This window comes from Planococcus citri, chromosome 1 (genome assembly GCF_950023065.1).
Source record: "Planococcus citri chromosome 1, ihPlaCitr1.1, whole genome shotgun sequence".
Taxonomy (NCBI): domain Eukaryota; kingdom Metazoa; phylum Arthropoda; class Insecta; order Hemiptera; family Pseudococcidae; genus Planococcus; species Planococcus citri.
The window spans coordinates 55,528,936-55,555,608 of record NC_088677.1 but is presented as its reverse complement, the minus strand read 5'-3'; the positions used below and the strand labels follow the sequence as shown (position 1 = coordinate 55,555,608).

Sequence of the window (26,673 nt, the reverse complement as noted above, 5' to 3'; positions counted from 1 at the left end):
CCTGGAAATTCCATAACTAATTCCGGGATTAATTTGGTAGAAAAGTCAATGTGGTCTCTGTAGAAAGATGAAAGTTTGAAGAATTCGAATCCATATATGTACCTATTCCTCTTGAAAAGGACACAACAACATGAAATATTGCACTTATATATTTCCTATAATCTCAATTTTCAATAATAAGCAAGTATAAAAATGATAAAAGAACAAAAATCAACTCTTCTTTGAACCCAGGTATTCGACATTTATCTATTGAATATGAAATTTGATTCCAGTATTCATAATTATGAAACAATTCTGATCTACAAGTCGAGCAATCTACAACCAACCAAACATTAATTAATTAAACCAAAATCAAAGCGAAAATTGAGTCGAATGCAGGTTATGAGGTAGAGGTGGACACTCTGGCGAATACTTACTGCTTTCTCTATTGATACACCACCTCCATGTCCAGCATTAGCTTCAATTCTGATTATGAAAGGATTTTTCTGAAAGTGAAAAAAGTTTATGGATGATTTATACCTACCTAATAGTAACATCTAGTAGGTACTTTATTGAAAAATTCTTTCCAGAATTCATTTTGTAAGGATGAGATTGATGCGCGTGAATTTAGATTTACTTTCTTTTTTACCTGATTAGGATGGGTTTTCGCTTCATACCGCAAAGTAGATATGAATTTCAACGAATGTGAAGGTACAACACGATCATCGTGGTCTGAAGTTAAGAGCATGGTGGCAGGGTACTGCGGTACAGAAAACATGTAATTATTTTGGAATGTCAAATAATCGCGCAATAAATTTGCAGACTGATTGATTTCTCAGAAAATTACCCACTTGCTTATTAGTATCATTGGGTATCCTGACATTATGCAAAGGAGAGTATTTGAATATATATTCGAAATCCTTCTCATTTGAGGGCGAGCCGTACTCAGTTATCCAGTTATAACCGATAGTGAATTTGTCAAATCTCAGCATATCATACACACTGCAACAGAAAATGGCCTTGTAATGCAATGAGCCGAAATGAAACCATCGCTTCATTTTCTATACATTTCTTCATTTTTAAAATACTGACCCCACTTCTGAAATTATTGCACCAAATAAATCTGGCCTCTGGTTAAGACAAGCTCCCATTAAGAGTCCTCCGTTAGATGCTCCATATATAATCAGCGATTGAGTTTTCGTGTAATTTTCAGCGATTAAATATTCTGCAGCAGCTTGAAAATCATCGAAGGAATTTTGTTTCTTGTCCAGTTTTCCTGCTCTGTGCCATTTTTCACCATATTCCCTAAACATTTATTTGTGACGATGTACATACGAGTCAATAGGCATTTTAAAAATTCTACTTGAGAGTCGAATCAGAGAAATAATCATTACCCTCCGCCTCTGATATTAGCTACGGCAAATATACCCTCGAAATTACTTATAAATGCAATCGTATTGATGCTGAAGAAAGGTGATATACCACCAGAGAATCCGCCATAACCATAAAGAAGAGTAGGATTATTTCCGTTCTTTTGCAAACTCTGAAAATAAAATTGGTATAGTGAATCGAAAATAGAAATTCTTGAGATCTCATTTGGCAAAGCTGCATAAGTAAGTAACTGAGTGGCCAACTTGAGCATACTTTTTTATAAGTCAGATACATGGGCACTTCGGTACCATCTTTGCTTTTGTAAAATATTTGTTCCGTGGTGTATTTCTGGCGGTCAAAATTTTTCAACTTGTTTTCTCGAAAAACCTGCAGAAAGAATTTCCATTTTAAAATTGAACTATCATTATAGGTTATAGTCTATTAATCAAACCGAGGTACCTACTACCTACTTCTAGTTCGAATGGCGGTTTCGATAAATCGCAACGATAAATAATACCAGGCGTAAGGAATGAATTAAATCGGAAAATTATTATGGGAGATTTTCGATCATTGAAGAATGATGATCCATAAACCGTACCAATATCTAAATCAAATTTCTTAATCAAGGTGCCGGTTTTGATGTCGTGTAATTGCAGAATATTCTAAATAAAAGAACATTGGTTACGTAAGGAAAACTCGTGTGAAACATTCCGATCACTCAATGACTCACTTTGACATTTTGGATATAACATAAGACTATATATTTATCGAATGCTGGAACCGCTCCGAACAATACATCTGTTTTATTTTCCGGTACCAAATCTTTCCATGTTTTTGGATCTGGGTTCCCAATATCGAGTGAAATCAATTTAAAGTTATCTGCGTCTTTATTGGTTTTGAAAATGAAGTTTCGACCGTCATTGGTGATATACTGCAGGCGAATAAACGCTCGTTAAATTAGTTGGTAGATGTGATTTATTTTGAAATATGATAGAAGTAGGTATTTGCATAGCCTTATTTTTGAAAAATCCAGAATTTATTGAATTTTAATTTAAGAAATTGATTTAGACCAATTAAAAGCTGTTTCTTACGAGGCATAGGAACTGAGAAAAAAAAAGAAAAAAATGTGAAAGATGAAGAACAAACGAAGCGTTGAAAAACAAAAATAGGCTTTTGGTGCTCTTTAAACATAAAAAATAACATAACGCGAATTTTGTCTGGAGGTGCAATTCAAAGTGTAGGACCATGCCCCCCATAGCAGTGCCTATGCTTCTTTTTTTTGAAAACTTGTTAGCCCTGTCTCTCCTTCCCCCACAATTATTATTCAAGATGAAAAGTCAAAATGAAAGGGTTGAATTTTTTTCATATTTTGCTTAATTTGTAGAGAATTTAAAAATAATTTGAAGTCATTGACACTGATGAGGGTAATTCTTCTTTATCTATAGTGGTAATACTTACGTTATACTTGGCTCCCGTTTCTGTGAAGATTGGTGTAAGTTCTAATTTACCCTTTATTTCATAATCGATCTTTTCCAAATCAGCAATGTATATCAAATTATTATCGGAACCTGTATTTGCTGATACGACTAGGTACTTGCCACAATAGCTGACCCAACCTTGGCTGAAAATTGTTTTCAAAAAAACGTACGGTATGTATTAATTCTGCGTGATGAAAAAAGAAGCCATTTTGAAATGTTTGGCTGCATTTCAAACAAAAATTGGATTTATTTTCAAAAAGATGAAATTTGAGAAACCAAATTCACCAAGTTCCTAAAACGTTTCCTGCTAGTTTACGTGTATGCATTTTTGTACTTACATCCAATAATCTGGATGGTTTGGAAATTCTGCTACCATTACATCTTTGGACTGCTCAGTTCCAATTACGTGATAATATAATTTATGATTTTTATTAATGTCAGTTTTTGATCCTTCTGATTTGTTTTTTTGATCCAAGTATGCCTAAAAAATTACAACATGTACAAGTACATCAGTAAACATGGACTTGGTGATGTCTGTTCACCAAACTCAGGTGTGGTAAATTAGATACTTATACCTACCGAATAGAATACTCCTTTGTTATTGTGCATCCATGATAATGTGGAAAGTTTCACTTTTTCCAATTTATCTTTGTAAATATCGCCTTCACAGTTACAAAACATTTTAGCGTATCCGTTGAGTAAATTATTATTGTACTTACATTACGTGATTATAGCTCAGTTATTGTTCTAACCTTGTTCTACGTGCTTAAATTGCACTGTTTTCCAGTCTGAGCCATTTGCACTCAACATGTAGGCAAAAATTAGTCCGTCTTCGGAGAAAGCAGAATTTTGAGATTCTAATGCTATAGTTCCATCTTGGCTGAGAGTATTCGGATCAAAAAACACTTTACCTTCACTGTTTGGTGAATCATGTATGAAAAGCACGCTGAAATAAATGTGGATAAAAATTAATTTACAGATAAGGGAGAGATCTTCGTGAAAGGTTGTCACTGCGGTTCTCCCTATTATGATATAAAATTGCACTCTCATTACGAATAGGATTTACATATTTGAAAAATTAAAGGTATGGGCATTTTTTTTCAATTTGATCCATTGATACCTACTATTAATATTAAAATAAGTGCGTATACGACAATTGCTCTCAATTTTTCGTTCACCTCTGCTCCCTTCTAAGCAATGATGCAACTCACTTTTGATCCTGCAAACCAGTATTCTGAAATGAGAAATAATGTTTGCCTTTCCAGAAAAACTGGCTGTATCTCGGATAGTTGTACAATTCCTTGAAACGAGCTTCCAATTCAGCACGAAACGGACTCTTGACCAAATAAGATTTTGTAAAAGCGTTTTCCTCCTCAATTAGTTTCCTCGTTTCTTCGCTATCTAGGGCTTCCATCCATCTGTATGGGTCTTTAACCTCAAAATTACCGAGATGAAATGAGATCGACGTAAATGAACATCTCAAGAATTATTTATTTTGAAAAAATGTATACGTATCTAAACAAAGAAAAAATATTTACCACGGTATTTTTGGGGTATATGTCAGATACGTTCTCATCTCTTCTAGGATTTGGATAGGTGAGGGTGAACTACGGATGCAAAATAAAAACCCTGTACTTACTGCTCAAAGATAACGTGTAAGTAGGTAGTCCTCGCATTATAGAGCCATTAACGTCACTATTATACCTTTACTTACATTTGCATCAGCCTGAATATATGCATAATTGATCACCACAGCCGTAAGAATTTCTATTGTCAGTAATTTTTGAATCATTATGCGCATGGATAAATACCTACAATCGGTACAAGTACATAATATATCAATCAATATTGAAAAGTCGAATTCGAAAAATTGTGCTGATGTTATGTAGGTAGGCCTACCTATACTTAACAGCAGCCTAATGGGAACATACTGAAATTTTATTCATCAACAAAGAGTAAAAATGGAGAAACATTATAAAGTATTTACTTACCTTACGTTGAAAATTCTTTTAATTTTTTTCTTTTCAAAAACTAGGTTGATAAATGCATTTTTTTCATGAACATTAACTTACGAGTACAAATGAAAAACTAATTTCCAACACTTTTGTATGTAACTATGTGTACTGTAACTATGTTGTGAATGTTACATTTACTTCTTTACGTTGTTTAATTTGAACTTTGACCACAAAAAAAAGTTACATCCAAATTTGCTTTAAATGATACCCACACAAAACTGTTGATAATTAAAACACTACGACTAATAGTGCAACTTACAGTGCTATGCTTTACACACAAGGTCATCGATGCTAACACCTTTTACAGTGTGATATTTATCGAGACCCCCACTTATTTTCCAAGATTTTTTTCAACAGTCCATCCAGGCAAAGCAATTTTTTGTGAGATTAGCATAAATATCAAATACTTTGGCAAATATGTACTGTACCATACCTATTATAACCATAACCTGTTTCGAAGAGGAACTTCTTATTTATTTTGAAAAATTCTCCGAAAATAAATGAGAGAACGAACCTGATTATTGATCAAATTTTCATCCAAGTGTTGCACTTGAATATCATTCAAAACAATAAAATTATCAACTTTTAATTTTCAATGTACTCAAACTTTTCAGGGTTTTCACATCCTAGTCCCAACTCTGCTGATTTCTAGTAGTGTATAAAGCCCCATATTTCAACTTGTTCAACCATACGCAACTTTTTTCTACTTCTTCTACTGAACATTAAAATGAAAAAAAAATCAATCTGCTACACTCTTCCTTTTTCACTGAATATTTTCTCTGTTCCTTTTTTAAAATGAATTTTCAAAACTGAAAGGCGTTTATCGGAGCGCATACGCCATTTTTTTCAGCTGCCAGATCGTTTTCAAGTACTCTATACATAACATTAGAATAATTTTTATCAACATTTAATAATTTTTTTTCAGAGTTTCAGTAAAAATATTAAAATTTTAAGAAACTGTATTCTTTTTGGTTGAATTTGCAAATTTTCAAAAAAAAGTTATTATAACCAGTATACCACCAAAAGCGAATTTTGCCGGGACTGAGTTTTGATTTTTAATATTGTTGGAAAAATTTATGGCTGATGATTTGTTTGTGCAATCCTCTTTATTGGATACTTACTGTACTTATTTATTTATAAAAGTGCCCCATCTGTAAGGTTGGCTTACTTTCATTGATGGCATAGGCAACCTGTTCGGAATTCATGTATGCATGTTTGCCTCGCCTAAAATTAGAAGGAATTGAGTTTATTATGACCTTATTTTCATAAAAACGTATGTCACTCGACAGCTTTTAACTTTACCTCACTTGAGAACTACATACAAAATTTCGACTAGAATTATTTTACAGGTAGATGATCATTGATCATTGTACTTATTAGTTAATTAGGAAAGACCATAATAAACAAAATAGGGTTATTTTTCACAATTTTTATTTAAAATGTAAAAAAAAAAAACAAGTTTTACTTGTGAGTACATGTACCTACTGTATCACCTATTAATTCCTTATTTAATTTAATTTTTCAGGTTCATTCTTTCTGGATTCTGGTGAATCCATTATCTTGAAGTACCTACGTTAAAAAATACCCATTTTCATCATCAATTAAATGGGTAAGTACAAACAAATACATAGATATGAAAATACGTATAAAACTACATACGAGTAATTTATATTGTGTAAAAAGTGCAAAACTTTTGTACCTAAGCGTTCGTACCAATGATCAATTATGTACTATAAGTTATTTCGTATGTACTTATTTATGTCTTACCTATTTATGGAACTTGATCCCAGTATTCATTATAATGAAACAATACTCATCCACAAGTCGAGCGATCTGTATCAAGTAAACGTACGTAAAAAATAAAACTGAATTTATTTGAAATCGAATTAGGCTAGATGTATTTAGGCAGGCTTGTCGAGAAGGGAAGGCAAAAAAATAATTCGACTTCGTACCTAATTGTGTAGATGCGTCAAACATTGAAAACAAAAAAAATAGAAAATGAAACTGAATTTGTTTGAAATTTAATTGGACCACATGTATCTAGGCAGGCTTGTCGAAAAGGGGAGACAAAAAGGATAATTTGACCTCGTTACTAATTTTTTAAATACCCTAACATAAAAAAAACTACAGATAAACCTGCGAATTTCAGGTATGCAACCTGCATAATCATATTTGTGTACCTACCAGGTACCTATATTTAACTTACAAAATTTATAGGCAAATTTTAATTTTCATGTCCTGTTTATTTTTTTATTTTTTTTTTTATTATTATTAATTGAATTATTTTTTCCACGAATTTACTTTTATAGTGGGCACTAAATGGCATTGTCACTAGCACGTTTTGGCTCTCCAAAGTCCTTCATTTGTGCTCTAAACTAAGTGTGTAGTTGAGCTACTACTATGTTATCTTGCTAAACTTACAACTTTTTCTGTTGGTTCACCGCCACCATGACCAGCATCGGATTCAACTCTGAGTATGAAAGGATTTTTCTGCAAATGAGAAATTTCAGTAGATAATAATGGATTTAGGAATTTTTTACTGATATTTTATTGAAAAGATTATGGGCTTCTGGGTACCTAATAGCTTCATAGGGATAAGACACTTATGGATATAGATTTTTAAATTGTTACCTGGTTAGGATGACTTTTCGCTTCATGTCGTAAAGTAGCAATGAATTTCAACGAGTGTGAAGGTACAACGCGATCATCGTGGTCTGAGGTTAAAAGCATAGTGGCAGGATACTGCAAACAATATGAAATCCTTCATAAATTCGTTCGCACACATCCTAGTTGATTGGTTAAGAGGATACCTACTTGTTTATTAGGGTCATCGGGTATTTTGATGTTGTGCAAAGGAGAGTATTTGAATAAATATTCGAAATCTGTCTCATTAGAGGGCGATCCATACTCAGGTATCCAGTTGAAACCAGTAGTGAATTTGTCATATCTCAACATATCAAATAATCTGCAACCAGATACGATTTCTTATTCGATATCCCAATGAAAACGGATTGTTTCGAAATGAGACAACGTTGAACGTTTCTATTAATTTAAAAAAATGATTGGTTGCTGACCCCACTTGTGCGATTACAGCACCAAATAAATCTGGCCTTTGGTTAAGACAGGCGCCCATTAAAAGTCCTCCGTTGGATAATCCATTAATGGTCAGCAGTGAAGCTTTAGTGTAGTTTTGAGCGATTAAATATTCAGCAGCAGCTTGAAAATCGTCGAAGGTATTTTGTTTTTTGCCAAGGTTTCCTGCCAGATGCCACTTTTCACCGTATTCCCTAAACATTTATCGATCAATATTGAAAATGTGTGAATCTTTAGGCTAATCGGATGTCTAAAAAAGTGATGATTACCCTCCGCCTCTGATACTAGCTACAGCATAAATCCCATCGAAATTATTGATAAATGCTATAGGATTGACGCTAAAATAAGGCGATTCACTGGATAAGAACCCTCCATAGCCATAAAGAAAAGTAGGAGTGTTTCCGTCCCTATGCAATTCCAAACCCTGCAAAAAAAAAATTAAATTTGCGATCAGAAAAAATCTTTTTTCAAAATCACAATCAAGTGGTTTAGCTAGGTAATCAACTTGAGCATACTTTTTTGTAGGTAAGAAACATGGGCACTTCGGTGCCATCTTTGCTTTTGTAGAATACTTGTTCAGTCGTATATCTCCGTGGGTCAAAATTCTTTAGCTTGTTTTCTCGAATAATCTGCAAAAAAGGTTTCGATTTTGATTTTTGAAAAATATGTATTCTAAAAAACCTACCCGTATAATTGATACAAATAAAAAGTGGTGGGTACCTTAAGGTCCAATGATGGTATGGATAAATCGCAACTATAAACAATGCCAGGATTAAGGAAAGATTCGAGTATGAAAAACATCATGGAAGATTTTCGTTCACTGAAAAACGACCATTCGAAAACTGAACCGATTTCTAAATCGAATTTCTTCACAAGGTTGCCCGTTTTTATGTCGTGTATTTGAAGAATATTCTGAAAAAGAGTTTCTGTTGAGGAAAATCTTTTATGAAGCCCTTTAGTTATTGCATAGTGCATACCTATGCAGTTACATACCTTGACATTCTGAATATAACATAAGACGACGTATTTATCAGATGCTGGTGATGCCCATTCCAATACATCTGTTTTATTTTCTGGTACAAGATCTTTCCACGTATTCGGATCCGGGTTTTCGATATTGATTGAAACTAATTTAGAGTTATCGGCATCTTTATTGGTTTTGAATATGAAGGTTTTTCCATCATTGGTAATATACGAGAGTATCTATTTGAAATGAGTAAAAATACTTGAAAGTTATTTAGATAGGCATGACTTCTTTTAAAACATAGGTATCTTTAATGTTAGTGCGACCCTTTCATTAGTAAAATGATCGAGTAAAAACTTTTGTATCCGAATTCATCTGAATGATTTAAATTAGGTACATACCTAATAGTTCATATTTTTGAATCCGTTTGGAAAATGAGATATTCGATGAGTTAACCACGTGTAATGTGATAACTGATAATAATAGGTATAATTTTTCTGGAGACATATTTTTCTCACTTTCAAATTTTTATTTTTTCATCTCCATCCTCATTTGCCATTCCGGATTAAAAATCCAATGAAAAAGTATCGCGTTTAAATGATTAAAAATAAATTCATTCGTGCTTGTCTATGTCTACCTATCTGTTGGTAATGTATAAAGGTATAGGTATGTATGTACTTACGTCTTTTGCGGATCCCGCCTTTGTACCGATTGGTATAAATTCTAATTTACCATTTATTTGGTAATTGATCTTTTCCAAATCAGCAATGTATATTAAATTTCCAGTGCCTCTGTTTACTGCCACGATTAAATATTTACCACAGTCGCTGACCGAGCCCTCGCTGGAAATTATTTTTCAAAAAAGAATTAATATATTTAATATTCTGACTAACTGACTCAAGAAAAAAATTAATCTAAATGTGTGGCCCAAATTTGTTACTGCATCTTAAACTCAACTCTTTGATTACTCGTAAAAGTATTGTATTTTTTTGCGAAAAAAAATCGGCCATTTTAGTACGAGTATAATTATACTTACAGCCAGTAATCCGGATGATTGGGGAATTCTGCTACCATAACATCTTTGGACTGCTCAGTTCCAATTACATGGTAATATAATTTATGATTTTTATCCTTGTCAAAATTTAATTCGCCTGATTTTTTGTATTTTTGTTCGAGATATGCCTAGAAAATTACTACAGATGGATAGGTATAGGTATTCGTATAAGAAACTACTACATAATTATCTATGCCTAATATTGCAATGCATAAGAAAAATCAAAATAAAGTAAGTCTTGGTACCGAATAAAATATTCCTTTGTTATCATGCGTCCACGATATTAATGAATGCTTCACTTTCTCCAATTTTTCTTTATAAATATCGCCTACACAAAATAATGACCAAAAATTAATTAAGTATCTATAGTCATTCAGAAAATTGTTACTTAAGGGTCGGCTTGTATTATCATACCTTGTTCTATATGCTTAAATTGAATTGTTGTCCAGTCGGAACCATTTGCACCCAACATGTAGGCAAAAATTTGCCCATCTTCGGAGAAAGTAGAAGCAGAATATAATGCGATCGTTCCATCTTTACTGAGAGTATTCGGATCAAAGAACACTTTACCATCGCTGGTCAATGAATCATGAATGAAAAGCACGCTGAAATACACACATTAGTAAAAATTAATTTTTTATGGGTTTAATAAAATGTGATCTGCGTGCAAATTCGCACTAAAAAAATGATTCTTTAAAGACTTCAAAATGTACAACTTACTCTTGATTTTGCAAGCCAGTATTCTGGTAAGAGAAAAAATGTTTTCCTTTTTGAAAAAATGATGTATATCTGTGGTAATTATACAACTCCTTGAAACGAGCCTCCAATTCAGCACGGAATGGGCTTTTATCCAAATAAGATCTCGTCAAAGCGTTTTCTGCTTCAATGAATTTTTTCGTTTCTTCGCTATCTAGGTTTTCCATCCATCTGTATGGGTCTTTTACCTGAAAATTGTCAAATTCAAGTGTCAAGCCAATGATACACGGTGGCTGTGTCTGTGCCAATGTATGTGATACCTATCTAAGTACCTTCGAAAATGTGACTTGAATTTTTTTGAAGTTAAATAATTATTGTTGAGATGTAGGTATTTTAAATAACTTCGACTGTGCATAACGATTTTAATTACTGTACATGACGAAAGTTCATAAAGGTCATCATTACAATGACAAAAATAATGGGTTTCAATTTTTTTTTGTTTTTTTTTTTTGAAAATTATTTATAAACGAAGTGTACTTACGATGGTATTTTTTGGATATATGTCCGATACATTCTCATCTCTTCTGGGATTTGGATAGTTGAGAGTAATCTATAAAACAAAACTTATCTTGAGTTATACTATGTACCTACCTATACAATGATCAATAACATGATTAAAATTTTACTTACGTTAACATTAGATCCACTGCTACCTCCTCCCTGACCATGTACATAATTGATCATGATCACCACAACCGTAATAAATTCTATTATTACTAACTTTCGAGTCATGGTGCACATAAATACAAACGATGCTAGCAATTTGGATCACTTGGTTATCAATATTTATTTTTGATTATGTACAAAAAATTCAGCTACAGGGTGCTTGCAACATCTCGAAAATAGCAAAAAATTAAAATTAAAATAATAATTTATCTAAATTAATTATTAAAATGGGTAAAGAGGAACTCACCACCTGAAACAATAACAATGGCTTTTATGCATTTACTTCTAAAACCGTCAAATAATCAAAATCTGTCATTTTCTTTTCGACGAAGAAAAAAAATAAAATGTTAGATTCAGATACGGAAAAAGTAAACAAAAATTAATTTTATGCACTCACTTCTTAGCAGCAGAGAATCATCACCTACTTGTAGGTGTAGGTACCTAATACCTATGTCAATAAAAATTCTTCAATTTTTTTTGCTTATTTTTTCTAACGAAGTCTCTTCATTTTTGGCTAGCTTGAAAATCAACTTTTTTTGCAAGAACTTGCTCACCAATACTTAGGTATGTATTCGATACGAAATTATATTCACATCTGTGTTGTACAGTTTGGGACACTGACCAGAAGGAAAAAAAAACTTGAATTCAAATACGCTTCCAATTAAACTCAAGGCTGATAAACACTTCGGCTCTCAACATGATTTGTTGCAGCGTAAATAATTCTAACAATCTAACATGCGAGGCCAGTAATATCAACGCGATTCCCAGTGCATTTCGGAATGAAATCTCAACCTATTATTCAGTCTTATGTTAATAGTCTAGTAGTAAAATTCGACTTCGATGTGAAAAAAGATAGGTAATGGCGGTAAAACTGGTCCCAGTTGTCTGTATCATGGATACTTAATTACCTACTCATCTTTGAAGTATTAAATCACAATTTTAGCGAAACGATTTACGTCACGTTCTTTTTCCTCCGTGTGGAAAATGATGCCAAACAATTTTTGAGAATTTATTTCTCTTTAAAAAGTGGTAATTTATCTGGATGGAATCGAAACAATTTCGGAAATTGATTCATCAGACCAAAGTGATGACTAGAAGGGCCTAAATGTCTAGTGTCTACCTATATATTGTATTTCGATACCTATTACTATTACCAAATAAGCTGTTTTCAAAGTCCAAATTTTTTTTTTCAATTTTTTAAAAATATGTACCATACCTACTTACCTGGTACCAACATAAGCTAGTAGTTATGTGTAGTGTTAATGATTAATGAACAACAATGCGAGGATTTCAATGTTTTATTTAAAAACGTACTTATGTACGAGTATGTAAACTGCCAGGGGTGCCAGGGTCGTAGCGTACGTAAGGGCAATTAGGGCAATGCTCTGACTGGAGGAAATTTTGCACCAGCTAGAAAAATCTGTGTTATTTTCTTCTAAAAATTGACTACATAAGTCAAGTTTTATTCAATATATTTTTTGCTTTTTTGGAAAAGTCTTCAGAATTTCAAATCTAATGCATTTTTGTGAACTCACAAAGTAAGTTTGTTATGAAGAAAAATTCATTAGAATATGTTTCAGGAACTATCTACTTAGCCAATGACTAACCAAGAAAAGGGGTGAAAGAATTGATTCTAGAACTTAGTATGTACTTACACTTAACAAAAAATATGCGTTTTTTCTTGCTTTATGAACCAATTTTTTGTTAAATTTTTGCTCGAGCAGTAATTTTATCTTCACTTTAATGAAATAATTTGTAAAATACAAATCAAAATCATCTCAAATTTTGAATTTCTCACGCCCAAAAATCCTGTTTTCCCTTCCCTTGGAAAAATCCTGATTAAGCTATCTTTTTAAGCCTTATAGTATCGGTAGCTGAAACAAAAGTGTTAATAAATACCATGTTCTATTCTGTTCCTTTTCTGAATCGATGTAGTTAATTTTTGTCATTCCGAGAATCCTCGAAAAACACACTCCTTCCCAACCAAGTGCTCTTTAATTCCATACCCTGGCCAGAATTTCATTGGCCCTACCTACCCAAGAAAGTGACCACACTACGGCCCTGTAAGCTGCATTTACACGTAAAATGTTATTGCCTCACACTTTTGGAGGATATCATTATTTGTACAGAATATACCGTACGAGGTGATTTAATTTTTCTGACCTATGTGTGAAATTTGCTTCCAGTATTCATTATAATGAAACAATATAGATCCACATATCGAGCAATCTGAAACAAGCGAATGTTAACAATTAAACCGAAATCGAAACAAAATATAATATGTTGATCGCCAGGTAGTACGTACTACTTCCGCCGTGGATTCGCCCGCGCCATGACCAGCATTTTTCTGAATCCGGATTATGAAAGGGTTTTTCTAAAAATGAGAAATATTTTCATCTGGAAAGAACCTATGTATTTGGAAATTTACTCCTTTTTTACCTGGTTGGGATGATTCCTCGCTTCGTACCGTAATGTAGACATGAATTTTAAAGAATGCGGAAGTCCACTGTCATGGTCTGCAGTTGAGAGCATAACGGCAGGATACTGCAAAAAAACGTGGAATCGTTCAAAAAAATTACATCTGTAGATACATTTGAACATGAAAAATTATACCAACTTGTTTATTGGGATCGTTAGGTATTTTGATATTATGCAAGGGCGAGGTTTTATATAAATATTCGAAATCTTTCTCGTTGGACGGTGAACCATACTCAGGTACCAACGTATAACCATCAGGTTGTCTTTCAAATCCCAATGTATCCAACACACTGCAACATACAAAATACATAGACAATCTCTTAGGTATTTTAGTTAATGGGCTGAGCGAATAATTTTGAAACAAAAATGTATTTTTATTCGTTTGTTGATTAGGTTTATGAAAATGCTAACCTCACTTCTGAAACTACAACGGAAAATAAATCTGGCCTTTGATTAAGACAGGCGCCCATTAATAGTCCTCCGTTAGATATTCCATTTATGGTCAACAAGTCAGTTTTGGTGTAGTTTTTAGCGATTAAATATTCAGCAGCGGCTTGAAAGTCATCGAAGGAATTTTGCTTTTTGTCCAGTATTCCATCTCGATGCCATTTTTCACCATATTCTCTTAATGTGAATAAAAAATGTTGCTGATGAGTAGACTCGCTTTTTAAATTTATTCGCAGAAGTATGAAAATAATAATTACCCTCCGCCTCTGATATTAGCATTGGCATATACACCATCGAAATTACTTATCCATAATATAGGATCGATATTGAAATTAGGTAACAGACTAGCACCGAATCCACCATAACCATACAGAATAGAGGGATTGTTTCCATTCTTTTGCAAACCCTGGAAAGTAAAAAACATAAAAAATTGAAATAGCAATTCGATTTGTTTTTCATTTTTCAGTCACATGGCTTAAGTATTTAAATTGAGCATACTTTTTTGTACAGAAGGTACATTGGTATTTGGGTGCCATCTTTGCTCTTATAGAATACTTGTTCGGCTGTGAATTTCTCACGGTCAAAATTTTTCAACTTGTTTTCTCGTACAATCTACGCAAAGAACGATAATTTCAATTTTTAATCTTCAACATACCTACCATAATATACGAATAAGAGAAGGCATGTACCTCAAGATTGAATGGTGGAGCAGATAAATTGACGTGATAAATAATGGCAGGCGTGAAGAAAGATTCGAATGTGAAAAATAAGCTGGGAGATTTTCGTTCGGTGAAAATATATAATTCGTTGATTGCGCCAATTTCTAAATCGAATTTCTTAATGAAATTGCCAGTTTTCAAGTCGTGTAATTGGAGAACACTCTGTAAAAAAAAAGTCGCTATTTTGTGATGGAAGATATTGTATAAAACACCAATAACTATTAACTTACTTATACGTAGGTATACTATCCTCAAGTTAAATAGGTACGTATATCCATGCACTAACCTTAACATCTTGAATATAACTTAGGGTCAAGTATTTATTGAATGCTGCTGCTGCCGATTCCAATGCGTATTTTTCGTCCTCAGGTACCAGATTTTTCCATGTTTTCGGATCAGGGTTTTCGATATCGATTGTGATTAATTTGCTGTTGCTGGCGTCTTTATTAGTTTTGAAAATGAAGGTCCGATTATAATTAGCAATATACTGCAAAATTAAATGAAATGAAACACCTGTCAAATAATATCTTAGCTTATAGGGTGGATTGTGAAAGAATTCAAGCTTCGGAAGTGTTTTTGAAGAGGAGTTATAAGATCTTCAAAGAGTGAGCATTTTCGGGAAAAAAATTTTATTTTAGCTCTCGCCCTTACCCAATAGGTAAGTATGTTTTAGAAAAAACAACCCGATTCCAAAAGATAGTATTTGAGATTCTGCTTCGACCTAGCTGTCATTTCCATCAAAATCCAAGACCACTTTAAGGGTTCTACTGAGTGGTTGAAAATTTGCAAATCACTTATTTTCGGGTAAACTCGCGTCTTACATTTTTTCTCTTCAAATATTTTGCATGCCAAAATATCGAGAAATATCATTTGTGAAATTGGGAAAATATTTTAGAACGCAGAGGTGTCAATTTTTCGATCATTAGAAAACTATTCCCTACTTCAAAAAACCAAAAAATCTCAGTAAGTTTTTGGGGTGTTACTTTTTTTCTCGGTGATTTTCAACTCAAAATGAAGATCTCCTCTGAATTTGGTGAAAATTTTCCGACTACTTTGCTTTCATGGTTTGTTGTACATACCTACCTAAGTATAATACCTAATATTATGAACTTACTTCAAACTTGGCGTCCAATTTTGTGACAATTGGTACAAGTTCTAATTTACCCTTTATTTGATAATTGATCTTATCCAAATCAGCAATGTATATCAACTTATTACCGGGACCTAGAACCACCGCCGCCGTCACAATTAGGTATTTGCCACAGTCACTGATCCAACCATCGCTAAAAATTATTTTGATAGAATTGCATTGATATTGGCTATTTGAAGTGGACTAACTTCAATTTGGTATACTAAATATTTGATTTTGAAACGGAAAATTTTTCCCTCAATAATGATGCAATTTTTTTTTATAGAATTCAAATAGAGATCTGACGAATTCTTATTCGAAAATTTAATCGAAATTTTCATTTTTTTTTTAGTCAAATCGTGTGACTAGTTAGGTATTTGGAAATTGAATCGATTCAAATTTTTATTAAAAATGTTTGAAGCTAAGAAAAAATATTTAGGTAGGTACTTTGAATTTAGTCGCGATTTTTATGAATTCAAATCTCATCGATTTTTTACCCAATTTTTGAGCAAAATGTGTACCTACTTACATGATATAATCTGAGTTATTTGGAAATTCTACTGCTACCACGTCTTCGGACTGTTCTGTTCCAAGTACATGGTAATATAATTTCATATTTTTTCCTCCATTCATCTTTAGTCTTTCTGACTCGTTTTTTTGATTGGAATATGACTGAAAAATCACAACAAATAAGTGCACTTTAGCATGCATGAATAAGAATAGAATATCGGGGTCAAAGAGATGCCTACCGCATAGAATAATCCTTTGTTATCATGTGTCCATAATACCGACGTATATTGCACATTGTATAATATTTCTTTATAAATATCGCCTACAAATCCAAAAAAAATACCAGCAAATTATTTTGAGTTGAAAATTGTAGTAGGTAGGAACCTACATTACTCGTATGATCACGCCATGTTATTGTAACCTTGTTCTACGTGCTTAAAATGTAATGTTTTCCAGGCAGAACCATTTGCAATCAACAAATACCCAAAAATCAATCCGTCTTCGGAAAAGGCTGAAAACATAGGATCGAACGACACAGTTCCATCTTCACTAAGAATGTTCGGATCCAAAAACACAGTACCTTCACTGGTTAACGAATCATGCATAAAAACCACACTGAAATACACATTTTTGTGAAAATTAATTCCGAATTTGCTGGCGTGTTTTGAATTTATTACTCCCTGAATAAACTTTTGAGTCTCAGAATATGTACCTGATCTAAGCTCACCTCTTCCCTTTCCATACAATAATATAATAGGTAACTTACTCTTGATTTTGCGAGCCTTTACGCTGATATGAGAAGAAACGTTTGCCTTTTTGAAAAAACGCCGTATAGCTGTGGAAATTGTACAATTCCTTGAAGCGAGTTTCTAATTCTGTTCGAAACGGGCTTTTACTCAAATAAGATTTTGTCAAAAAGTTTTCCTCTTCGATTAGTTTTTTTGTTTCTTCGCTATCCGAGTTTTCCATCCATCTGTAAGGGTCTTTGATCTAAAATCGCCAAATGAATTGAAATGCTGACTTTAAGATGGTTATTTGCGAGTACATACTTATGTAGGCGTATATTTAAAATGACGAGGAAAAAATTGAAATGCTTACCGTAGTATTTTTAGGATATGTATCGAATACATTTTCATCTCTTCTAGGATTTGGATAATTGAGAGAGTTAATCTAAAAAAATGAATTCCGGTATGTGAAGTAAGCAGGAAAATCATTCGATTAAGATCATCATGTTTGATTTTATCAATCATGAAAGATCATGTACTCGTATTATAAAATAATGACAACATTGTAATATGTATTACTCACTTTAACGACAGATTCACCGGTAACTCGTCCTTGACAAAATGCACAATTAATCACTATCGCCAGAATGGCAAGAAATTTTGTGGATAATATTAATTTTCGAGTCATGATGTGATGACGCATTTGAATGCCTTACAATTTTTCCTCGCTTAAAAATCAACTTCTGTTCTATCAAACGCACTAGCAAACACTTGCATAATAGGTACCTAATACAATGTTAGGTACCTCAAAAATAAACTGGTTCAAAAAAAAAAAGAATTTAAATGAACTTTGAAATGAAACACAAGGCCAGCAGTGTGATCACCTCCATATGATTTATACATACACACTTTTACTGCGTAATACTCGTACCTGTTTGATGCATTGGATAATAAGTATTGATTAGGGTTTCAAATGACATGGTAAGGAGAAATTTTTTTAAAAAAATTTTCGTTTGAATATCAAAGTTACAGTTATTTAATATTACTATTTGGCCCCTTCAAAAATGAATCTAACTTACTAGACAATTCTTTGACCTCGGTATACCTTCCACAATTCGAGGAAACGCAACCTACCCGCTTCCCCTCCCCCATTGGAAAGTACCAGTTTTGGACCATTCTGAAGCCTCTTGCGAGTTGTTTTCATTTGGCATCTCTGGAATTTCGCGGTAAACACATAAAACGTCTGTGAGGATGTCCAATACGCTCCAACTAAAGGTATATGAGCGAAAGTTAATTTTTGACTCTCATCTGAGAGCTCGCTGAAGGCCTCGAAATGCCCTAAAATTAGTAATTTTCTGTGTTGGAAGGGAGAAGATGAAATTCAAAATAATCATCTACCTACAATTATTTTCAAAATTTTAAATTTAAGCAGCTTTCTTGAATTTTTAGAAATTTTTAAAATTCACGAATCGGAAGACGAAGTCCATCTTTGAATTTTTCGCAACGGCGAATCGACGACGCCGGTGATTCAATTTTTTAAAATGATTTTTCATGCCTAGTAGGTATCAAATAAAATTGTGAAGTTCTATTCGAATCAGATTTTCACTAAATATAGTGAGAGTAAATTCAAAACAAATTTGTACTAAATTTTCATCGAATAAATTGACGCAGAATTTTCATTCGAATTTAAAATCGATTCTAATTTTTACCATGTAAAATCTGAATTGATTTTTAGCCTGTTTGGACATTAAACCTAATCAAATTTCTGTAGAATTTTGAGCTTTAATTTCTTTTCTTTTTTCGAAACTTGACGAATCGATTTTTTTTCAAATGAATTCGAGCTAAATCTTCCATTTGAATTTTGAAAGATCGTTCTATTAACTCAATACTTGCTCTGGTGATAAAATTTTTGGAGTGTCGCGTTATTCCTAAACCTCTCGTTAAACTTCTAAGTATACGCGATAAACTTGAAATTTTTGTAAGAAATTTTCATCTTTTATGATTTAAAAAAAAATCTTTTATGTAACACCCGTCAAAAATGAGTAGATAAACAGGTCTAGTATACTTTAATTTGTAATTACTGATTTACAGCTGAATTTTTTAAAATGCAATTTATTATACTTTGAAGTACCTATGGATGATGGATGATTATTCGTATGTGTGGTAAACTCTCATTTCAGCATAGTTCGGGTTATAAAAATCGAAATTCTGGTAGGAACTATGTACATACCAAAATTAGTCTTTGGGAAAAACAAACCGAGAAAAAGAGTGATAAAATTTGAGTAGAAAAGCCTAATTGTCTAGGTACCTAACTATATTGTATTTTGATATCCACTACGATACCCAAATAAGCTGTTTTCAAAGTCCAAATTTTTTTTTCAATATGTAAGTATGTTCTTACCTGGTACTAACATAAGCCAGTTGTTAAGTGTAGCGCATATTAATGAACAACAATGCAAGAATTTCAATATGGTATTTTATTTAAATACGTATATGTACCTATAGAGCTGCCAGGGTCGTAGCGTACGTAAGAATTAGGGCAATGCCCTGGCTGGAGAAAATTTTGCCCTAGCTAGAAAAATCTGTGTTATTTTCTTCCAAAAATTAACTACATAAGGTTAAGTCAAGTTTTATTCAAAATTTTTGCTTTTTTGGAAATATTTTCAAAACTTTAAATCTAAGATAGGTATGTGCATTTTTGTGAACTTATAAAGTACTTAGGTCTGTTAAGAAGAAAAATTCGTTGGAATGTGTTTCAGGAACTACCTACTCAGCCAATGACTAACCAAGGAAAGGATTAATAGAATTGATTCAAACATATGTAGGTATACTTACATGACAAAAAATAGGAGTTTTTTTGCTTTATGAACCAATTTTTTGATAAATTTTTGCTCGAGCCGCGCTACCATCATTTTAAAGCCTTAATATAGGCAGCTGAAACAAATGTGTTCATAAATACCTTACCTACCTATTCTTTTATTTCTTTGAATCGATGTATGTAGTTAATTTTTGTCATTCTGAGAACCTTCGAAAAACACCCTCCTTCCCAACCAGGTGCTCTTCAGAATTTCCACATCCTGGCCAGAATTTCATTTGCCCTACCTATACCCAAGAAAGTGGCCACACTACGGCCCTGTAAGCTGCATTTACACATAAAATGTTATTGCCTCACACTTTTGGAGGATATCATTATTTGTACAAAATAGACCGTATGAGGTAATTTAATTTTGCTGACCTATGTGTGAAACTTGCTTCCAGTATTCATTATAATGAAACAATATTGATCCACATATCGAGCAATCTGCAACAAGCGAATTTTAACAATTAAACCAAAATGGAAATAAAATTAATGTGTTGATCGCCAGGCAGTACATCTACAATCTACATACTAGTTTCTCAGTGGGTTCGCCCAAGCTATGTCCAGCATTTTTCTCAATCCGGATTATGAAAGGGTTTTTCTAAAATTGAGAAATATTTTCATCAGGAAAGAACATTTGGAAATATACTCGTACTCCCCCTGGGATGAAAAGGTCGTGAATTAAGGGTACAGTAAGTTTCCTTGTTTACCTGGTTGGGATGATTCTTCGCTTCGTATCGTAATGTAGATATGAATTTTAAAGAATAATAAGGCGGAACTCGATCGTCATGGTCTGCAGTTGTGAGCATAACGGCAGGATACTGCAAAAAACGTGGAATCGTTAAAAAAAAATACATCTGTGGATACGAAGAGCTCTTTTCCAAAGTGACCTACGTAATTTTTTTTACGTAATACACACTCGTAATCTCATCATTACACCTCTGTCGCTAGATGCAAAATGTACGTCATTATGAGCGACCTAATGTCGGGTCAAACACGTACATAATGAGCGTATTATATCCCTAGTGTTATGTGGCAACGCCGCGAAACTCGCCATTACGTACGTGTTACGTTTGGACATAATTTAACAAATTTAACCGGTGAAGTTTGGTCACTCATAGACGCACATTTTTTGCATCTAAACAACAGAAGTGTAAAATGGTGAGGTTACGAGTGTTTATTATGTAAAGCACCTTACACTACACGATTAATAAAGTGTGTAATTATGAACTCGTGCAAAGTTACAGCGCTCGTCTTCGACTCGCGCAGTAACTTCGCACTCGTTCATAATCACCCACTTTATTCATCTAGTAATGTAATGTACTATTATCCACGTTGAGGAAAACGAACAAAAAGTTCCTGCCCCAGGGAGGTATCCCCCAACTGGTTGCGTTTCTCAACGTGGAAAAGCAAATGACTTAGGTGACTTTGGAAACGAGCTCTTCTTGAACATGAAAAATTATACCAACTTGTTTATTGGGATCATTAGGTATTTTGATATTATGCAAGGGCGAGGTTTTATATAAATATTCGAAATCTTTCTCGTTGGACGGTGAACCATACTCAGGTACCCATGTATAGCCATCAGGTTGTCTTTCAAATCCTAATGTATCCAACACACTGCAACATAATACATACAATCACTTATGTATTTTAGTTGATGGGCTGAACGAATAATTTTGAAACAAGCAGGTATTTCTATTCGTTTGCTGACTAGGTTTATAAAATGCTAACCTCACTTCTGAAACTACAACGGAAAATAAATCTGGCCTTTGATTAAGACATGCGCCCATTAATAGTCCTCCGTTAGATATTCCATTTATGGTCAACAAGTCAGTTTTGGTGTAGTTTTTAGCGATTAAATATTCAGCAGCGGCTTGAAAGTCATCGAAGGAATTTTGCTTTTTGTCCAGTATTCCATCTCGATGCCATTTTTCACCATATTCTCTTAATGTGGATAAAAAATGTTGTTGATGAGTATAGGTTCGCTTTTCAAATTTATTCTCAGAGATATGAAAATAATAATTACCCTCCGCCTCTGATATTAGCATTGGCATATACACCATCGAAATTACTTATCCATAATATAGTATCGATGCTGAAATAAGGTAACAGACTAGCAGCGTATCCTCCATAACCATACAGAAGAGAGGGATTGTTTCCATTCTTTTGCAAACCCTGGAAAGCAAAAAACATAAAAAATTGAAATAGCAATTCGATTTGTTTTTCATTTTTCGGTCTCATGGTTTAAGTATTGAAATTGAGCATACTTTTTTGTACAGAAGGTACATTGGTATTTGGGTGCCATCTTTGCTCTTATAGAATACTTGTTCGGCTGCGAATTTCTCACGGTCAAAATTTTTCAACTTGTTTTCTCGTACAACCTACGCAAAGAACGATAATTTCAGTTTTAATCTTCAGCATACCTACCATACGAATAAGAGAAGATATGTACTACCTCAAGATTGAATGATGGAGCAGATAAATTGAGGTGATAAATAATGCCAGGCGTGAAGAAAGATTCAAATGTGAAAAATAAGCTAGGAGATTTTTGTTCGGTAAAAATATATAATTTGTTGATCGCGCCAATTTCTAAATCGAATTTCTTAATGAAATTGCCAGTTTTTAAGTCGTGTAGTTGGAGAACGCTCTGTAAAAAAAAAAGTTGCAATTTTGTGATGGAAGATACTGTATAAAACACCAATAATAACTTACTTATACGTAGGTATACTATCCTCAAGTTAAATAGGTACGTATATCCATGTACTAACCTTAACATCTTGAATATAACTTAGGGTCAAGTATTTATTGAATGCTGCTTTTGCCGATTCCAATGCGTATTTTTCATCCTCAGGTACGAGGTTTTTCCATGTTTTTGGATCAGGGTTTTCGATATCGATTGTAATCAATTTATTGTTGCTGGCGTCTTTATTGGTTTTGAAGATGAAGGTGTGATTATAATTAGCAATATACTACAAGGTAAAACAAAATTGAACACTTGTCAAATAATGTGTAAGTAGGTAGGTTGTATAGGATGGATCGTGAAAAAAAAATGACGGAGTATTTTGACTGTATTCAGCGGATACCTCTTCACTTCCAGTCATTCAGAATGAATTTGTAGGGGGAGAAAAATACCCTTCCGCAGATTTCTCCCTCCACAAATTTAAGCTACGGACGTGCTCCTGGAGAGGAGTTATGGGATCTTCAAAGAGTAAGCATTTTCGAAAAAAAGCATGGTTTTTTAGCTTTCGCCTTTACCCAACCTCCAACCTGTTTTAGAAAAAATGACCCGGTTCCAAAGGATAGTATTAGAGATTCTGCATCGACCTAGGTCATTGCTATCAAAATCCAAGATCACTTTTAGGGTTCTACTGAGCGGTTGAAAATTTGCAAATCACTTATTTTCGGGTAAACTCATGTTTTGAAATTTTTTCTCTTCAAATATTTCGGATTATTTATGTCGAAATATCGAGAGATATTATTTGTGAAACTGGGAAAATATTTTACTCGTAGAATGCAGAGGTGCCAATTTTTTGATCATTAGGTATTTCCAACTTCAAAAAACCGAAAAAATCTCAATAAGTTTTTGGGGCATTTTATTATCTATTTTTTTATTCTTGACGATTTTCAACTTATAATGAAGATCTTATCTGAATTTGGTGAAAACCGACCATTTTACTTTCGTGGTTTACCATAAGTATAATAAGTACGAGGTACATATTATGATTTTATTAACTCACTTCGAACGTGGCTTCCATTTTCGTGACAATTGGTACTAGTTCTAAGTTACCCTTTATTTGATAATTGATCTTATTCAAATCAGCAATGTATATCAAATTATTATCGGAACCTGGGCTCGCCGTCACAATTAGGTATTTGCCACAGTCACTGATCCAACCATCGCTGAAAATTATTTTGATAGAATTGTATTGATATCGGCTATTTGAAGTGGGCCAACTTCAATTGGGTACCTATAATAAATGTTTGATTTTGGAAAGGGAAATTTTCCAAAAAGTTCTTCAATCATTTTTCCATATGAAATAAATATGTTCAAATTAAATTTTTATCAAAATAAACACTGATTCGGTCTTTTTTTGTGGAATTCAAATGAATGGAAATCGCAGTTTTACTCAAAAGAGATCTGACTAATACTTCTGATTCGAAAATTTAATCGAAATTTTTATTTTTTTCAGTCAAATTCTATGTGTCTAGTTAAGTACTCAAAAACGGAATCAATTTAAATTTCTCTCTCGAAATGTTTGAGGTGAATAAAAAATGTTAAGGTACTTTGAATTTGGTCGCGATTTTTTGTGAATTCAAATCTGGTCGAATTTTTACCCAATTTTGGAGCAAATATGTACCTACTGATACACCTATACTTACATCAGATAGTCTGAGTTATTCGGAAATTCTACTGCTACCACGTCTTCAGACTGCTCTGTTCCAAGTAGATGGTAATATAATTTCATATTTTTTTCTCCATTAACCTTTAATCTTTCTGATTCATTTTTTTGATTGGAATATGCCTGAAAAATTACAACAAATGAGTGCACTTTAGCATGCATGAATAAGAATAGAATATCGGGGTCGAAGAGATGCCTACCGCATAGAATAATCCTTTGTTATCATGTGTCCATAATAACGACGTAAATTTCACATTGTATAATATTTCTTCATAAATATCGCCTAAAGATTTTTTTAAAAAAATTATTTCAAGTTTTAAATTTCAGTATGTATAGGTATTTACTCGTATGATCACACAGTGTTATTTTAACCTTGTTCTACGTGCTTAAAATGCAATGTTTTCCAGTCAGAACCATTTGCAAGCAACAAATAAGCAAAAATCAATCCGTCTTCGGAGAAAGCTGCAGACATAGGATCGAACGACACAGTTCCATCTTCACTTAGAATATTCGGATCCAAAAACACAGTACCATCACTGGTTAACGAATCATGCATAGAAACCACACTGAAATATACACATTTTTGTAAAAATAAATTCCAAATTTTCTGGCATGTCTTGAAAAATATGACTCGCTGAATAAACTTGTGAGTCTTAGAATACCCGATCTAAGCTTACCCCTTCCCTTTCCATGCTTCCATGCAATAATATGTACGAGTATAATAACTTACTCTTGATTTTGCAAGCCATTATTCTGATATGAAAAAAAACGTTTGCCTTTTTGAAAAAACGCTATAAATCTGTGGAAATTGTACAATTCCTTCAAGCGAACTTCTAATTCTGCTCGGAACGGGCTTTTACTCAAATACGATTTTGTCAAAGAGTTTTCCTCCTCGATTAATTTTTTTGTTTCTTCGCTATCCAAGTTTTCCATCCATCTGTAAGGGTCTTTGATCTAAAAACCGCCAAATGAATTGAAATGTTGACTTGAAGATAGTTATTTGCGAGTAGGTGTCTATATTTAAAATGACGAGGAAAAAATTGAAATGCTTACTGTAGTATTTTTAGGATATGTATCGAATACATTTTCATCTCTTCTAGGATTCGGATAATTGAGAGAGTTAATCTGAAAAATTGAATCCAGACACATTAACTAAGTATAGGGATATCATTCGACTAAGATCATCAAGTTTGATTTTATTAATCATAAAAGATCATGTACTCGTATCATAAAATAAGGACAATACATTGTAATATTACTCACTTTAGCGACAGATTCACCGGCAACTCGTCCCTGACAAAATGCACAATTGATCACTATCGCCAGAATGGCCAGAAATTTTGTTGATAATAATAATTTTCGAACCATAATGTGATCACTCACTTGAATGCCTTACAATTTTTCCTCGCTTAAAAATCAACTTCTGTTCTATCAAACACACTGGCAAACACTTGCATAGTAGGTACCTAATACAATGTTAGGTACCTCAACTTCTCCGCGGTTGAGTTAAAAAAAAAACTGGTTCAAACAAATACAAAAAAAAAGAATTTAAATGGACTTTGAAATGAAACACAAGGCCAGCAGTGTGAACACCTCCATTTACCAGATGATTTATACTTACTCACATTTACTGCGTAATACTTGGTGAATTGGCTAAAAAATATTGATTAGGGTTTCAAATGACATGGTGGGAAGAAATTTTTAAAATTTTCGTTTGAATATCAAAGTTACAGTATTACGATTAGGTTAAATAATGCACTATTCCTACTTTCAGGAATTTTCGACCTTGACCCCACTGAATTTTTTCCACCAAAATAGCGTACCACGAGCGCAAGTCAAGATACTCATCAAAAAATATGAAGTAGATAAACTGGTCTAGTGTACCATTACGAGTATACTTTAATTTGCGTGATTACTGATTACTGCTGAATTTTTTTTAATGCAATTTATTGTACATTGAAGTATGGATGGTTGCCTGTATGTGTGTTGAACTCTCATTTCAGCATAATTCGAGGAATCAAAGTCGAAA

General features: G+C 33.2%; 4 protein-coding genes and 1 long non-coding RNA gene across 7 annotated transcripts in view; 1 reads left to right on the top strand and 4 right to left on the bottom strand.

Annotated features, from left to right (window-relative positions):
- Positions 1-133: 133 nt before the first annotated feature.
- Positions 134-5,115, bottom strand: LOC135832907 (prolyl endopeptidase-like). Of its 2 annotated transcripts, none has more exons than XM_065346444.1 (17): positions 4,820-5,115; positions 4,543-4,639; positions 4,367-4,435; positions 4,040-4,263; positions 3,581-3,774; positions 3,408-3,490; positions 3,167-3,309; positions 2,809-2,971; positions 2,081-2,281; positions 1,821-2,012; positions 1,624-1,737; positions 1,374-1,522; positions 1,072-1,284; positions 831-981; positions 629-739; positions 417-485; positions 134-315 (listed from the first exon to the last, which is right to left on the bottom strand). In XM_065346444.1, exons 2-17 carry the CDS (start codon positions 4,627-4,629, stop codon positions 247-249), a joined length of 2,232 nt encoding a protein of 743 aa, XP_065202516.1. In that variant the 5' UTR covers positions 4,630-4,639; positions 4,820-5,115; the 3' UTR covers positions 134-246. The 2 variants fall into 2 exon arrangements, with proteins under 2 accessions (XP_065202516.1, XP_065202517.1); XM_065346445.1 differs by having other exon boundaries at positions 4,825-5,115.
- A 1,142-nt stretch (positions 5,116-6,257) lies between these two features.
- Positions 6,258-11,970, bottom strand: LOC135832910 (prolyl endopeptidase-like). The gene is made up of 19 exons (XM_065346450.1): positions 11,774-11,970; positions 11,624-11,695; positions 11,341-11,545; positions 11,192-11,260; positions 10,675-10,898; positions 10,369-10,559; positions 10,200-10,282; positions 9,937-10,082; positions 9,583-9,742; positions 8,930-9,139; positions 8,657-8,848; positions 8,452-8,565; positions 8,206-8,360; positions 7,918-8,130; positions 7,658-7,808; positions 7,475-7,585; positions 7,265-7,333; positions 6,611-6,676; positions 6,258-6,412 (listed from the first exon to the last, which is right to left on the bottom strand). The coding sequence occupies exons 3-18, from the start codon at positions 11,449-11,451 to the stop codon at positions 6,611-6,613; spliced, it is 2,265 nt and encodes a 754-aa protein (XP_065202522.1). The 5' UTR covers positions 11,452-11,545; positions 11,624-11,695; positions 11,774-11,970; the 3' UTR covers positions 6,258-6,412.
- Positions 6,368-26,673, top strand: part of LOC135832917 (uncharacterized) — a 40,003-nt gene continuing 19,697 nt past the window's right edge. For both annotated transcript variants that reach the window (XR_010556394.1, XR_010556393.1), the window contains exon 1: positions 6,368-6,452. This is a non-coding gene — a long non-coding RNA (uncharacterized LOC135832917). The remainder of the gene's footprint in view (positions 6,453-26,673) is intronic.
- On the bottom strand, positions 12,657-18,153 carry LOC135832911 (prolyl endopeptidase-like). The gene is made up of 16 exons (XM_065346452.1): positions 17,968-18,153; positions 17,758-17,829; positions 17,426-17,649; positions 17,081-17,274; positions 16,899-16,981; positions 16,679-16,821; positions 16,135-16,303; positions 15,307-15,507; positions 14,991-15,182; positions 14,800-14,913; positions 14,559-14,707; positions 14,266-14,478; positions 13,994-14,144; positions 13,816-13,920; positions 13,682-13,750; positions 12,657-13,605 (listed from the first exon to the last, which is right to left on the bottom strand). Exons 1-16 carry the CDS (start codon positions 18,085-18,087, stop codon positions 13,540-13,542), a joined length of 2,265 nt encoding a protein of 754 aa, XP_065202524.1. The 5' UTR covers positions 18,088-18,153; the 3' UTR covers positions 12,657-13,539.
- On the bottom strand, positions 19,729-26,453 carry LOC135832913 (prolyl endopeptidase-like). The gene is made up of 16 exons (XM_065346454.1): positions 25,908-26,453; positions 25,698-25,769; positions 25,375-25,598; positions 25,017-25,210; positions 24,845-24,927; positions 24,625-24,767; positions 23,982-24,144; positions 23,013-23,213; positions 22,700-22,891; positions 22,512-22,625; positions 22,271-22,419; positions 21,976-22,188; positions 21,711-21,861; positions 20,952-21,062; positions 20,774-20,842; positions 19,729-20,685 (listed from the first exon to the last, which is right to left on the bottom strand). Exons 1-16 carry the CDS (start codon positions 26,010-26,012, stop codon positions 20,620-20,622), a joined length of 2,250 nt encoding a protein of 749 aa, XP_065202526.1. The 5' UTR covers positions 26,013-26,453; the 3' UTR covers positions 19,729-20,619.